This window comes from Pipistrellus kuhlii, unplaced genomic scaffold (assembly GCF_014108245.1).
Source record: "Pipistrellus kuhlii isolate mPipKuh1 unplaced genomic scaffold, mPipKuh1.p scaffold_m20_p_24, whole genome shotgun sequence".
Lineage (NCBI taxonomy): Eukaryota > Metazoa > Chordata > Mammalia > Chiroptera > Vespertilionidae > Pipistrellus > Pipistrellus kuhlii.
In genome coordinates, this window is record NW_023425523.1 from 8,658,711 (window position 1) to 8,672,604 (window position 13,894).

The following is a 13,894-nucleotide window of genomic DNA, read 5'->3' on the forward strand; positions in this document are numbered from 1 at the left end:
ATAAAGGGCACATCTAAACCTATAGCCTCATGGTTATCAACTCTCAGTTTTTCATAAATATCCAATAGGCCCTGTCAAGTTCAAAAACAGTCTCAGATGGAAATCCAGTGTTTGGTTAAGAAAAGTACAAATATTCAGCCCTTCATGTCCAGGAAAGGCTTTTATATGTATTTGATGCTAAGATGATTGTGCAAGAAATACATTAACAATTTCTGCTTTGTTTAAAAAGATTTAAAGTGGCTGCTTTAGAAGTGTGAGACATAGTTAAGGGGGAAATGCAGGATCACCACAAAAAATAAAATAAAAAAATCTCTCATCCACAACAGTCACAGTGAGGCACTAAGTTTCAACTGCCCTCCCTGGTTCAACTGTAACCATTCCTTGATGTGGGCCTACATGTGCCATATAGAATTCCTTCTGAGTCTCAGTCCAGCTCTCAAGATTGCTCAGTCTCTAGGACACACTGATAATGTTCAGCCTTGATCATTTAGGAAGTTGCTATAGCTATCTACTTTTCACCAGAACCCAGAGTGCCAGTTTATATGGTTTGACCACCAGGTGGCAAAAGTTGCCTAAGGAAAACCATATACTACCAGTTACTCTAAAGGAAAAAAGCAAAAGCAAAACAAAACAAAAAACAAAGGAAAAAAACCCTCAAGTTTACTATCTCTCCTGGCTTATTCTGGCTCCATATTGATTCAAAAATGACTTATTTGTCATATGAGTATATTTCCATAGGATGCCGTAATGCTACACCACCCCTGGTTAACTTATTTATTTTTTTGTGTGAGCTAGGGTAATAGATGAAGGCACTTAGAACATAAAATACAGAATCAACTTTGAGGAAAAAGGAAGGAAGACCCAAATGTAGCAAAGTCAGGACAAGTATCAGCATGAAGAAGAGGTTATAAATATGGTAAACCATTAGATGCATCATATGGAATTTCTGGAACTGTGGAAGCCCCAAGACACAGTGAAGAAAACATTGGTTGGAATTAGCCTTCTATGTGGTTGAACAAGTTATTTAACCTGCTCTGAATCTTCATTTCCTCATTTGTAGAACTAGGATAATAGTATTTTCCTTATAGGCTTGATATTTATATAAAGCATTAGTTAATATAAGTAAAATATCTTAGCATAGGGCTTGGAGTATGGCATGGCAATATTCAAATAGATTTTCTTTAATTTTACTCCATTGATTTCCTTTTCTACCCTCATCTAGATAAATGAAAATGGTATGTCAACCATTCAGTCAATACTGACTTAACACCTGTTCTCTTATGGCACTGACCACTTACTTTTTTAATGCTTAAAGACTTATAAAATATAACAAATACAGGAAAGTGTATAGAACATAAATATTTGGCATAATAAATAAGATAAAGAAAAGTCCTAGCACTCCAGACATCTCATGTGCTTCCTTTCACAACCACAATTTCCTTAAGTTTTCATATTAATCCTAATGTTTTGTGTGGATTATTTTGGGTTTTCTACAAACACAATATTTACAAATAATATTTTTGTTTTTTCCTTTTCAAACCTTACATTTTTTTCTCTTTTTCTTACTTTACTGAGTTGGCTAGCATCTCCAATGCAATTTTAAATACATGTGTTTATAGTGGACTAGAGTGCATGAAATTGATACACTCCCTATATATATATATATCCCTCACCTAAGGATATGTTTTAGAGAGAGAGGGAGGGAGAGAGAGAGAGAAAGAGAAACATCAATGTGAGAGGGAAACATCATTTGGTTGCCTATGGTACATACCTTGAACAAGGGATTGAACCCACAACCTTTTGGTGTATGGGATGCTCCAACCAACTGAGCCAGATGGCCAGGACAGTATATGGTTAATATTTTTAAGATAAACATATTTATGGCATTTAAAAAGCTACAGTGTTATAGAGGCTTGAATATAGGCATATGCATTACTGTAATAAGTAGCAGGAAATGACAACTAATGCAATAAAGGATGTATAAACTAATTGTTACCATAGAAATGCTAAGGAGGCATTTCCATATTGACACATCTAACAAAGTCTCATGGAGGTTCTATTGATACCTAATCATCATAAAAAAGAGAACCCTAGGTGGAGCACATTGTGGGGAAAAGGCACAGGGACTAAAAAGAGCAGGTTGTATAGAGCAGTGTTTCCCAACCTTCTCTCATGATGAGAATCACCTGGTGGAGTTGTTAAAACACAGATTCCTGAATCCCAACTAAGAAGTGCTAAACTAGAATTTTTGAGAACATATAGGTAAAATTGCATACCTAACTTAGTGCTCTGTATATAAAATCTGTCTTAGAGCACTAGTTAAGTATACAATTTTACCTATATGTTCCCAAAAATTCTAGTTTAGCACTTCTTAGTTGGGATTCAGGAATCTGTGTTTTAACAACTCCACCAGGTGATTCTCATCATGAGAGAAGGTTGGGAAACACTGGTATAGAGGAAATAGGGCCTAATTCTGTTTGGCTAGAGCATAAATGAGTGAGCAAAAAAGTAAAAAGAGGAGGGGGTTTCAGAAAAGTAACTTAGTACTATTATCAAAGCATTTAAAGCAGGCCAAGGGGTTGGGTTCTATTTTGCAAATAGTAGGGAGCCATTGAATGTTATGAACAGGAAAGTAACTGAGCTATATTTGAAGTAATTGATCTGACAGCTATAATTGATCTGATAGCTCAATAAAAATTTAGTTTAATATTTTTAAACTTCTATACCTCCAAATATGACAATATATATGCTTTATTCTAGAATGAGAGGAATTGTATGAGCTATAAGGAGAAGAAAGAAATCAATGTTCATCGAGTATTGATTTTGTATAAAGCTCATTATGTTATTGCAAGTAATTTTAAAATAATTTTTTCATATAAGTATACTAACCCTGTGAAACACTAGTGATAAAAGTTTTAATTATCTTTAAATTACAATAATATAGTTCATAATTATATTTTTAAGTAATAAAAATGCACTATGTTTACTAAAGTAAGAGTCGACAAAGAAGCTTTAGGAAATTTTGAAAAACAAGGGTTGAAATAAACAGGATTTACTAACAACTCTCATTAACAAAGCATAATTACCCAAATAACTAAAATATTAAAAAGTTTTCAATTGAAATGCAGAGCAATTAAAATAATGCATCTTGAATCACTCTTTTGATGTATACATTCTTAATAGTGTCTACACACACACACACACACACACACACACACACACACACACGCTTACTTACCTAAAGGTTCAGATTGTTCCTGAGTCTCCACACTGGTGTCCTTTTCTGAAGACTCTGCATTAGCAAGCTCTAAGGGTTTCTCGTTATTCGGGTCAGAATGCTTCATACTGTCAGAAACAGGTTGACTAGGATTTGAAGGTTCATTATTGATCACGCTATCTTGAACATATGTTGACCAATTCTGATCCATAAATAAAACGCTTTCTTTGGGTTCAGTATCTAATCAGTGTAAAGAAGATTCATGAGCTGCCACACTAGAAAAATCAACAACCACAAAATGCAAGAGTGTTTTTTTGTTCCCTCCATGCAATGTACCTGCTTCGAGTTTGGCCTCTTGGGTGCTCATTTTTGCAATGTACTGTTGCCTTATTTGTTTAGCAAATCTGGCAGGGTTGTCCCATGGTATGTTGAAAATTTCAGAATCTATCCCATATATTTTCCTAGTAGGCATTAGTATCCCTTCTTCATCAACCTCAGAGAGTTTCAGGCTCTCAAAAGTAAACACTTTGAAGGCTCTTTCAACTTCATTCCAGCTCAAGGGTTCTGTAAGAAAGCAGGATCTGTGCTGCTTGGAATGCTCTTATGGTAGAGGGGGCAGGAGGCAGCCACAGGGGTCCGTCCACCAGAATAACAAGGGAGTCATACCACAATGGGTGTTGATCTGACTAATATGGGCTCCACAATTCTACAACAAACATCAAAGGCACCTAATAATAAGAAAGCTACATAATCAAGATATAATTTATCAAGATAATGCTCCCCAATTACTTCATAGCTTAATAAATATTAGGTGTCCAGATTAATTCACATGGACTTTCCAGGGTACCACATTGGTTGAATATGGTTACAACTTATCCTTTTAAAGCAAAAGCACCCTCTGCTATTGTAATTTAAAACCAAAAAATTACTCACTTGTGTCTAACATATGCTATTATATTCAGTAGAATTTCCTCTTCATGAGGACTAGAAAAGGCCTCTTTCCACCCAGTTGAACTGGTGCTGTATATTCCATAATTACACTTCAAAGGTTATCAGCTTTCAATGGGATCTATTCATTAGCATATTTACTCTCTTACACTAAGTGTATCTATCCATTCACTCACTCACTCATTCATTATTTTCTACGCATTATGCTTTCTGATAGGGGCACAATCTTTCATAATTTGCTTAGAGTTAGAAAAGAAATGAGAAGGAAGAATCTGCCCACGCTATTCTCTTTTCTAGGTCAAATGCTTTATTGTGGAAAAAAAGATGTTTATGTAATTTCTTATTCCTTCTTATAAGTAGGAATGCATCTTTATACAGCCTCAGGTGGAAATAGAATTTGTTTTAGGGAATGATTGTCTATAATATATAATTTCAGCAAACTCCGCAACACGAAGCTGATTTTAGATAAAGGTAAGTCCTTAAAATTGTTTAAAATTGGGTGGGTTTTTTTTTTTTGTTTGTTTTTTTTTTAAGAGAGAGAAACATGGATCTGCTGCTTTTTGCATGCCACCTGCAGGAGATCAAACCCACAACCAAGACTCAAACTGTCAAACTTTTGGTGCACAACCGAGTCATACCAACCAGGGCAGATTTTAGATATTCTTAATGACCCCTCTTTCTCACCATTCTTTAAGAGCATAACATGGCCCTTTCTGTTGGGATAGAAGATTCAGTGGATCAACACACCCTCAGCACCACACCAACAGAAGGCTCTCTCCTCCATCTATCTTTCTAACTACAATAAGGATTCCCACATCATCTCCAATTGTGTCAATGAAGAGATATGACACAGGGGGTGGGGAAAAGGAGAACATAAAAAATAGATGGTTCTTGTTATGGAAACACAGTAGAGCCAAAACCCAGTGCAGCAAATTGAATAAGGTTGAGCATCGTAGCTATCAAAGTATTGCTAACAACATTATTCAGGATAAGAAAATTGTAGTCAATCAAAATACCCACCCTCAGCCTCTGAAAGGTCTTTCAACAATCAAAATACTTTTGGGTGTAATCTAAAGAGGCACAAAGGACCATACGCGAATGGGTCGAAGCTAAGATAGAGCAGTATACTCACCATTTGTACAAAAGTGCATGAGCTCATGGATTGTAGCTAGACGTTTTGTGCTATTCCATGGTGGGGGCAGAGGGAACTCAAGGAATTCCCACAGTGGCAACCTGGACTGCATCTCTTGCTCAATTTGAATTGGGTCAAAATTCTTTTGGTCCTGATGAAAAAGAGCAGCACAACAGAAGACATTAAAGCAGCTGCCAAATGACTCATGCATATGGAGAAGGCAAAACATAATACCTTCCCTCTCATTATTTGGGAACAGGGGAAATCACTGGTAATTGGGGAAGACAAACTATTGGTGTTTTGCTGAGGGTCACAAAGCCAGTTCTCACGTTGCCAGAGGTTCCTGGCGCATAGAAATGACAGGTTCTTCATTCACAGTGACAAACTGCCAAAGTCTCATATGTACTCCTCTCTCCCTTCTGAGAGCATTTTCTGGCCTCTACCAGTTTTTCATATTAGCAGCTATTTAAAGCAAATTACTATAAAGTTTTCATGCAAATGTGGTATAGCCGCAATCAATGTGATTAAGTAAGCTTTCTTTGCTGACATAATTTCTCCCTTATCCATTTCCGTTTTCTGAGCTCTCACTTTGCAAACAGGTATTCATTTTGTATATTATGAGTAACTGGCAACAGTAAGGCTTATCAATTAAGATTTCTTTAACTGAATAATTACGAACGGGCTTTCCGGAGGCGGTCATCCTCAGGGTAAGTGGGTTGTTAGTACCTTCAGTGCATACTTCTTGTGGGCGTGCACATCGTGGTAATTCAGCAGCAAAGGGCCTCTAGGCGCTGATTTGCTTTCACTTTCTTCTTCAGTTAAAAATATCTTATGGAGACTCTATTCAAATAGAAATAAGACTGATTTAGAGAGAGAGTCCATACTTTTTCAATGCATGCAAGCACTTTGGCTCTCTCTGGCCATCTGACCTTTTTCTCCCTCTCGGTAAGGCAGAGAGAGGGCAGGATGGACACGATGTGAGCTGCGATTCTGTGATCCAGCCCATCGGCCCTGGGCGGCAGCTCCACCAGACTGGGTGGGGTGAGGTCTTTTTCTGTTGCCACAACCTGTTACGATAAAGAATTGGGAGGAATTGGTTTAATGGTCAGCTCTTTATGATATTCATATATTTCTATTGCTTAGTAAAAACCAGGCAGTTTCCACAAATAAAGTACAGTGCTTACACAAAGTGGCAGTGTAATTCCCACTGGAAAAAAAAAAAGGAAAAATGTTTACAATCCATTCATTAAAGTAGATATAACTTTAATACATGTATTAGAATTTTAACACATGTATTAAAATACAAATGGTAAACATGAAAATTTTCTATGATAGAAATAAAAACAACAGTATATTTTTTCTTAATGATTTACTCTTTCTCTTAAAGCTAAAGAGTGCTTACACTCCTTCAGATTTATTTATTTATTTATTTATTTATTTATTTATTTATTTATTTATTTATTTTACAGAGAGGAGGGAAAGAAGGATAGAGAGCTAGAAATATCCTTGAGAGAGAAACATCGACCAGCTGCCTCCTACACACCCCCTGCCAGGGATGTGCCGCAACCAATGTACATGCCCTTGACTGGAATCGAACCTGGGATCTTTCAGTCCGCAGACCAACGCTCTATCCACTGAGCCAAACCAGTCTTGGCACTCCTTCAGATTTAATAAATATTTATTGAGTGCCAACCAAATGCCCAGAACTATGTGTCCACCTTCACATACATTATCTCATTAAAGCCTCATAGCAATGCTATAGGTGAACTAGATATTATTTTCCATTACAGAGAAAGAAGCCAGGGAAAGTGAAGTTAGGCGACTGGCTCAGGTCCAAGGTTACTGACTGGGAGGAACTGGGGTTCAGGTCAAGTCCCCATTCTTTCTTCAAGATAGAAAAGTTACAGATGGATAATGAGATCAGTAAAGGACAAGAATCTCCTGCATAAGGAGAAAGTGAAGTCTTAAAAGATTACATGCCTACTTTTCCACTCAGATGGACTGGTTTTAAGCAGTAAGCAGTTTCTGCCACTTACTATTTGAATAAGTTATTTAACCTTGTTATGCCTCAGTTTTCTTATCTGTAAGAAATAAAAACAGTTCCTGTTTCATAGTGCTGTTTGAAGGATTAAATTAGTTAATAAAAAAAAACTCTTCTCAAATACATATTAAAAATTCACCAGTAACCATGTATACCAGATCACTCAAAAAGTCCAGAAAATTAAAAATACATTTTAAACATGCGTGTCATGTTTACTAACCATAACAAACAGTGGCAATAAAAAAAAAGAATCTTTAGAATTGAAAACATCAGGATGTAGCCAAAGAAATACTCAGAGGGAAATGCGTAGCTTTGCATAAAGTAAAAGAGAGTAAAAATAAATAAAGCAAGTTTTCAATTAAAATGAAATACAAAATAAGCCTAAAGAAAACATGACATAATTAAGATAAATGAAAAATATTAAAATGTAAAAAGGAGTTGATCAATAAAACAATATGCTGGTACTTTGAAAAGACAAATACAAATAGATATACCATTGACATCCATGATCAATAAAAGAGAGGGCTCAAATAAATAAGATCAGTGATAGAAAAGGAATACAACCAGATACAAAGGAAATTTAAAAATACATATAAGTGAATAAAGAGGTTTGTATGATATACAAAACACAAATAAGATTGACATACTTCTAAAAAAAAAATACTATTGTCTGAAGTTGGCCTCGGAAATAGAAACATCTGATTAAACCTACAAATATAAAAGACATTTTAAAGAGAGCTAAAGACTATTAAACACCTTATCCACCTATCCAACTCCTTTTTCTCTTTCATCACAATGACAAAAGACATAGATAGTTTTAAGGACAGGTTTACTAAATTTGAAGGAATGTTATAGAAACAATTGCAGAGCATAGCAAAAGAAAGGGGCTTGAAGAGCAGGGCAAACTTTAGTTTTATCTAAAATATTCTAATCTTTGTATAGGAAAATGCATTCAGTTATTATGTATGTAATTTTAAAATCATTTTTAAAAAATGGAAGCAAGGAGAGATGAAGCGACTCAACAGGTCAGTTATTTACCTACCTGTTCCAGCATGCAGTGCAGTATCAGGGGCACAGAAATGAATTCTTCCGGAATTGGATTCAGCAAATCATTGTAATATCTCATGTCTACGTCCGTTGTGATGACAGAAGCCACTGTAAAATAGACAAAACGTCATTGCTCAATCAAGATGTACCCTCCGGATCTTCCATCAAAACCTCATCCACCAATCCAGACTAAGACCCTGCACTAACAGGCGGAGGAGGATCTGCAGGGGGAGGGATAACTGAAAGCAGTACGGTGGACAGTCCCTATTCTAAAGCCCCAGTTCATGGACCCTCCAACAACAAGTCTCATACGTGCTGATTGGAGCGCTTGTAATTCTTCATTTTGTACTTTCTTCTTCCCAGGGATTGGGGCAACAGGTTGTGGAGCCTAAAAGAAGAATGATTATAAAGAAACAACTGAGGGGTCCAGCTGGGAGATGCTTTAGTCAAATGTGGGTCTGAGGGACCTGACAGGATTCTGAGATTGTATGATTATATTCCCACCACAAAATCATTTGCTGATATTAGGCTCAAACAAAAGGAAGAAGTTAATGGGTACAGGCACTTTCCCATTTTCCTAACAAAGCTCACTGGCCAGGAATGTGATGGGGAGAAGGGGCACTGAGAGTCACAACGCTTTTCCTCCCTGGGTGACTCTGAATCATGCCATTCTCCCTCTCAGAATCCTTCCAAGGTCCCCATTACCTTTAGGAGGAAACTCAGACCCTTTAACTCAGCACCAATGGGCATCCTGGCTCCTATCTAGCTTTAGTTCATGCTATTGTTCGCCACTTTGCCCACATGGCCCGAGGGCACTGACCTACACCATGATCCTGGTTTGTGCCATAGTAATTATTCTCTTTGACCTCCATGTCTTCAGACATCTCTGCCCCTTTCTTGAGAAGGCCAGTGTGTCCCTTTCTCTCATCTGGGTTTGCCTTAGGCAACTTCTATTCAGCCCTCACCACATCACTGACCTTCCTGGTAAGGTTTTTGTAGCTCCTCTCTCTCTCTCTCCTGCTCCTCCAAACCATGTTTTACTGATTCTCCTTCTGAGTTGACTGTGCTGAAACGGCTCTTAACTTGACTGCTGTCCCCTAAATGTTAACCTCCATAAGAGGACAGGGGAGGAGTCTTGCTCACTGTTGCACTGTCAGACCTCACACAGCGTTAGCACATGATAGATGCTAAGCAGACATCATCATTACCTGACTGCCAGCTCTCTTGTTCCAGACCACTTAGGACACAATGGGATGGGGGTGGTGGGGCACCTCTGCATGTGGCAGGGAGCTGGGGAGCTTGTACCCTTTTCAGACTGTCCCTGAGGGGTCTTCCCTTGTTCCCAGCTTCACCTACTAAATCCCACAGGCAGTATGACCTTGCTACAAGTATTTATATGATGTTTTCTTCATACATTTTATAAAAGTGAAAATTAAGTTGTTCAGTTCATCATTCCATTCATGAGAAGACATGTGAGCATGTGCCTACCTCAAAAGCTATCGTGACTTCCAAGGCAGGTCTCTCACTAACCACATGTGGGACCTTAATTAGCTGCATGCTCTCCAAATAGTGCCAGTGCTGCCTCTTCCAGTCCAGGGTGTCGTACATCAAACAGGCAATGCTCTCAAAAATGCTGGTGCCCAATTCCAGCTACAGGGAACAGAATTGGTGAAAATCAGTTCCTCATTTCATATTGTTGGAATCAAATGTATGGTTTGTATCCACTTGAAGAGCTAAACCTATCACTTAAAAATGTTCTTTTCTTTTTCAATGACAGTTTACATTAAATATTATTTTGTATTCATTTCAGGTGTATAGTCTAGTGACTAGACAATCATATGCTTTATAAACTGTTCTCCCCCATATTTACAGTTTCACATGACACTGTACACAGTTACGCAATACTGTTGACTACATTCCCTATGCTGCACTTCCCATGACTGTTCTGTGACTACCAATTTACATTTTTCAACCCCTTCACCTTTTCCACCCTGACCTCAGCCCTCACCCCTCTGGTAATCATCAATCTGTTCTCTGTATCTATGAGCCTGTTTCTGTTTTATTTTATTCATTTATATTGTTCTTTAGTTTCCAGATATAAGTGAAATCATATGGTATTTGTCTTTCTCTGACTGACTTACATCACTTAACATAATGTCCTCTAGGTCTATCCATGCTATTGCAAATGTTAAGATTCATTCTTTTTTTTTTTTTTTTTTTTTATGGCTGAGTAGCATTTTATTGTGTAAATGTACCACTCATCTATTGATGGGCACTTGGACTGTTTCCAGATCTTGGCTTTTGTGAATAATGCTGCAATGAACACAATGGTGCATATGTTCTTTCAAATTAGTGTTTTGGTTTTCTTCATATATATATATATATATATATATATATATATATATACCCAAAAGTGCAATCGGTGGGCCATAAAGAAGTCCATTTTTAATTTTTGGAGAAGTTTTCCACAATGGCTGCACCAATATGCATTCCCACCAACAGTTCACAAGGGTTCCCTTTTCTCCACATCTTCTCTGGCACTTATTTGTTGATTTATGATAATAGCCATTCTGATAGGTGTGAGGTTATATCTCATTGTCAAACCTATCACTTTTTATAGGAAAGTGCTTCCCCAACCACTGAAACCCAGCATGGCACCTGAGTCTTCCTTTGTTGAACTGTTCTTGCCCCTCTTGTTCACCTCCCTTTGGAGGGCCTTGTGGCTACCTAATACTGTTAAGAGCTGAATTATTTCTTAAACTAAGTGAAAAGCACCCTATTCCTTAGTTTCAGCAGTATGGCTTACTTTCTAGGTATGTCAGTTACCAAAACAGCACATCAGATAGGTAATTTCTAGTTCCTCAGCCCAAGATAAGCTGTGATTGGTTTCTTGTTGGACTGTGCAAGAGGCACATAGGAAGCATTGCTCAGCTTTGACATCATCTGTGCAAGTACACACTGCAGTGTGTGCAGTCAATATTTCTTCCTTTCCTTCCTGCCTCTCCTTTTCTTTCACCTGAGCTACCTGGAGGGGAAAAAATCTAAGAAATCATGATAGACCACCACTCCTCTAACATCCACAAGTTTATGATCTGGCAGGTTAGTTATAAAACAGATGCTTCTATCACCTGGGCTTTCATTTCCAGAAGTAGAAAGGTACTGCTATTACTAGGTCCGTCTGCTTGAAAGCAAGGGAGGATTCAATAGGCTCAACCTATGTCTGAGCTGAAGAGGTAAGGTAGGGTGAGATAGCCTCTTGTGGGCTGCATGACCGCAGTCTGGCAGGAGTCAGGGCAGTGCCTAGCTCAGTCCGTGTTCATCACACAGCTGTCAGTCTGGGCTTCACGTGTCTACTCTCATTCTGTGCATTCTTCAGTTAAGCTTCAACCTAGTATTTGCCCAAAGCCTGGCATCAAAACTTGTTTTTGTTTGTTTGCATTTTTAAGAAATATAGTAAAAGTTCTGCCCAATGACCCATTTGTCTAACCCCTTTGTTAATTTATTTTTAAAACAAACAATAAATCATATGCTAAAAGCCAGAAAATTATTTCAGCAACCGAAGTCTTAACTTGAGATGTTACAGATGTCTTACATGAGCAAGTTAGCACTTCTTGATGGACATTTATTTGATGTAAAGCTTTCGTTACCTTAGTGGAGCAGAAATACAGCCTGCCTGCTTGCAGCCAAAGGTACTAATGCTTTTCTTCCTCCAGAGAGGAAGAAGGCTCTTTGTCTGGCTCCTGCCTCGGATATGAGGCCATTATCAATTTAAAGACATAGCTGAGAATGTGACACCATGTATCTGTACCATGTATCTAGTCTGCTTCTACTAGAAGTAGTTGTGTTTTTAAAAAAATTAAATTAATTTTTAGAGAGAGGCAGGGAGAAAGAAAGAGAGATTGAGAAAGAGAGAGACATTTGTTGTCCCATTTATTTCTGCATTGATCAAAGATTGAACCCATAACTTTGACATAACCAATTTTGCCTAGAAAAAGCTCTGTCTTCAGCTACAGCTTTCTATGTTCAGCTTCATTTTCCAAGTTTAGACAAAACAAATATATATTCTTACTATTAGCAAGGTATCAGACCTAAGTGTTCTGTTTCTACACAGTGGTAGCTAATGCCTTTTTTGTCTGTATGATGTCTTTGTAACTCAAATTAATCTATCATTGCTACTTATTCAAGTCCTGTCCATCCTTGGAGGTTCCAATCTGGGCCACCCTCCTCAGTGTTATCACTTACTTCATTCACCAAGTGCACACCCATCTCAAAAAAAAAAAAAAAAAAAGAAAAGAATCAGGGACTCTCCTTACAAGAAATGTTCATGCTCCAGCCCATGGTCATGGCCGTCTACCCTTTGGCTCAGAAACTGTTCTAGGCTTTGATCCTACTCTCCTCAGGGTCTTTTGTTTTTTGTTTTTTTTTTCTTGGCAGCTATCCACAGTCCTTGACCACAGACACTCATCTACTTTGCCGATCCTGCTTTGCCCAGCTCCCTTCAGAGAACTCACTTCATGTGTTTCTTCCCAAGAATGTGCTTTCAGTTCAGCTCCCTTGAGCTGAAATATTATACATCACCCTGCAGGATTGAACCCCCAATATTGTCATATTGAGACAGTGTTCTAACCAACTGAACTTACCTGGCCAAAGCTCTTCATTTACCTCTTATTCTTTGTCACTAATTCATACACTGAAAGCTATCGATTCAGTCTATAACCATTACTGGGCATTCAATGCTCTCATAGTCTTGAAGATAAAGGACAAAACCTTACCTATCGTCTATGATCAATAAATATCTATGGAAGAATGGAATGGATAAATGGAACCACAGTGTCCATGTGCACAGCACTCACTCTATTTATTGTGGGTACTTACCATCATCTGGTTGTCTGACCAGTCGGAAGGAAACTCATCTGCCTTGACTGTGTATTTAAATCGAGCAACATCAAAGAGATTTGTTTCAGGCTTTTCATTATTCAGGATTGGTTCCAAGTACTTCCAGAAAATGTCAAGTTCTTTTATAGTATTCTCTTTCTTCAATTTTTCAGCTTCTATAACTAATAATAGCAACATGTTTATACTACAAAATGAGAGTGTTGAATTTCTTCCCACTATAAGTGGACATGGCATGTCATATGCAATGCAAGATGTCTTATATAGTTCCAAAATGCAAAAAAAGAAATGCAATTTTGAGAAGATTTTTTCCCCCCCTGGACTATATGATTATGAAATCAGAGGATTTTACTTCTGGAATTGGTATTAAATATGAGCTTGTCTCATCCCCTTCATCTTATAGTTGAGGCCCTGAAAGATTATGATATGGTTACATATTTTGGAGCTAATATGTTAAATATTTTTATCACTTTACAGTGCATTTGTATAGGGGCAGTTTTACTGCTCAACCACTTTCTGACCAAGTTAGTGTTTATTTGCTGCATAACTAGTTACAAATGCAAATAATTCAGTTCTTCTTTCCCAAGTGGCTAAAAACAAACCAGCTATCCAATTT

General features: G+C 37.6%; 1 protein-coding gene across 1 annotated transcript in view; it reads right to left on the reverse strand.

Annotated features, from left to right (window-relative positions):
- Positions 1–13,894, reverse strand: part of SPAG17 (sperm associated antigen 17) — a 126,373-nt gene that overhangs the window by 59,044 nt on the left and 53,435 nt on the right. The window contains exons 7-15 of the mRNA XM_045586966.1: positions 13,261–13,442; positions 9,874–10,035; positions 8,698–8,773; positions 8,381–8,493; positions 6,227–6,364; positions 6,024–6,137; positions 5,298–5,448; positions 3,554–3,781; positions 3,239–3,457 (exon numbers count right to left, since the gene is read on the reverse strand). Coding sequence (XP_045442922.1) covers positions 3,239–3,457; positions 3,554–3,781; positions 5,298–5,448; positions 6,024–6,137; positions 6,227–6,364; positions 8,381–8,493; positions 8,698–8,773; positions 9,874–10,035; positions 13,261–13,442 — 1,383 coding nt within the window. The remainder of the gene's footprint in view (positions 1–3,238; positions 3,458–3,553; positions 3,782–5,297; positions 5,449–6,023; positions 6,138–6,226; positions 6,365–8,380; positions 8,494–8,697; positions 8,774–9,873; positions 10,036–13,260; positions 13,443–13,894) is intronic.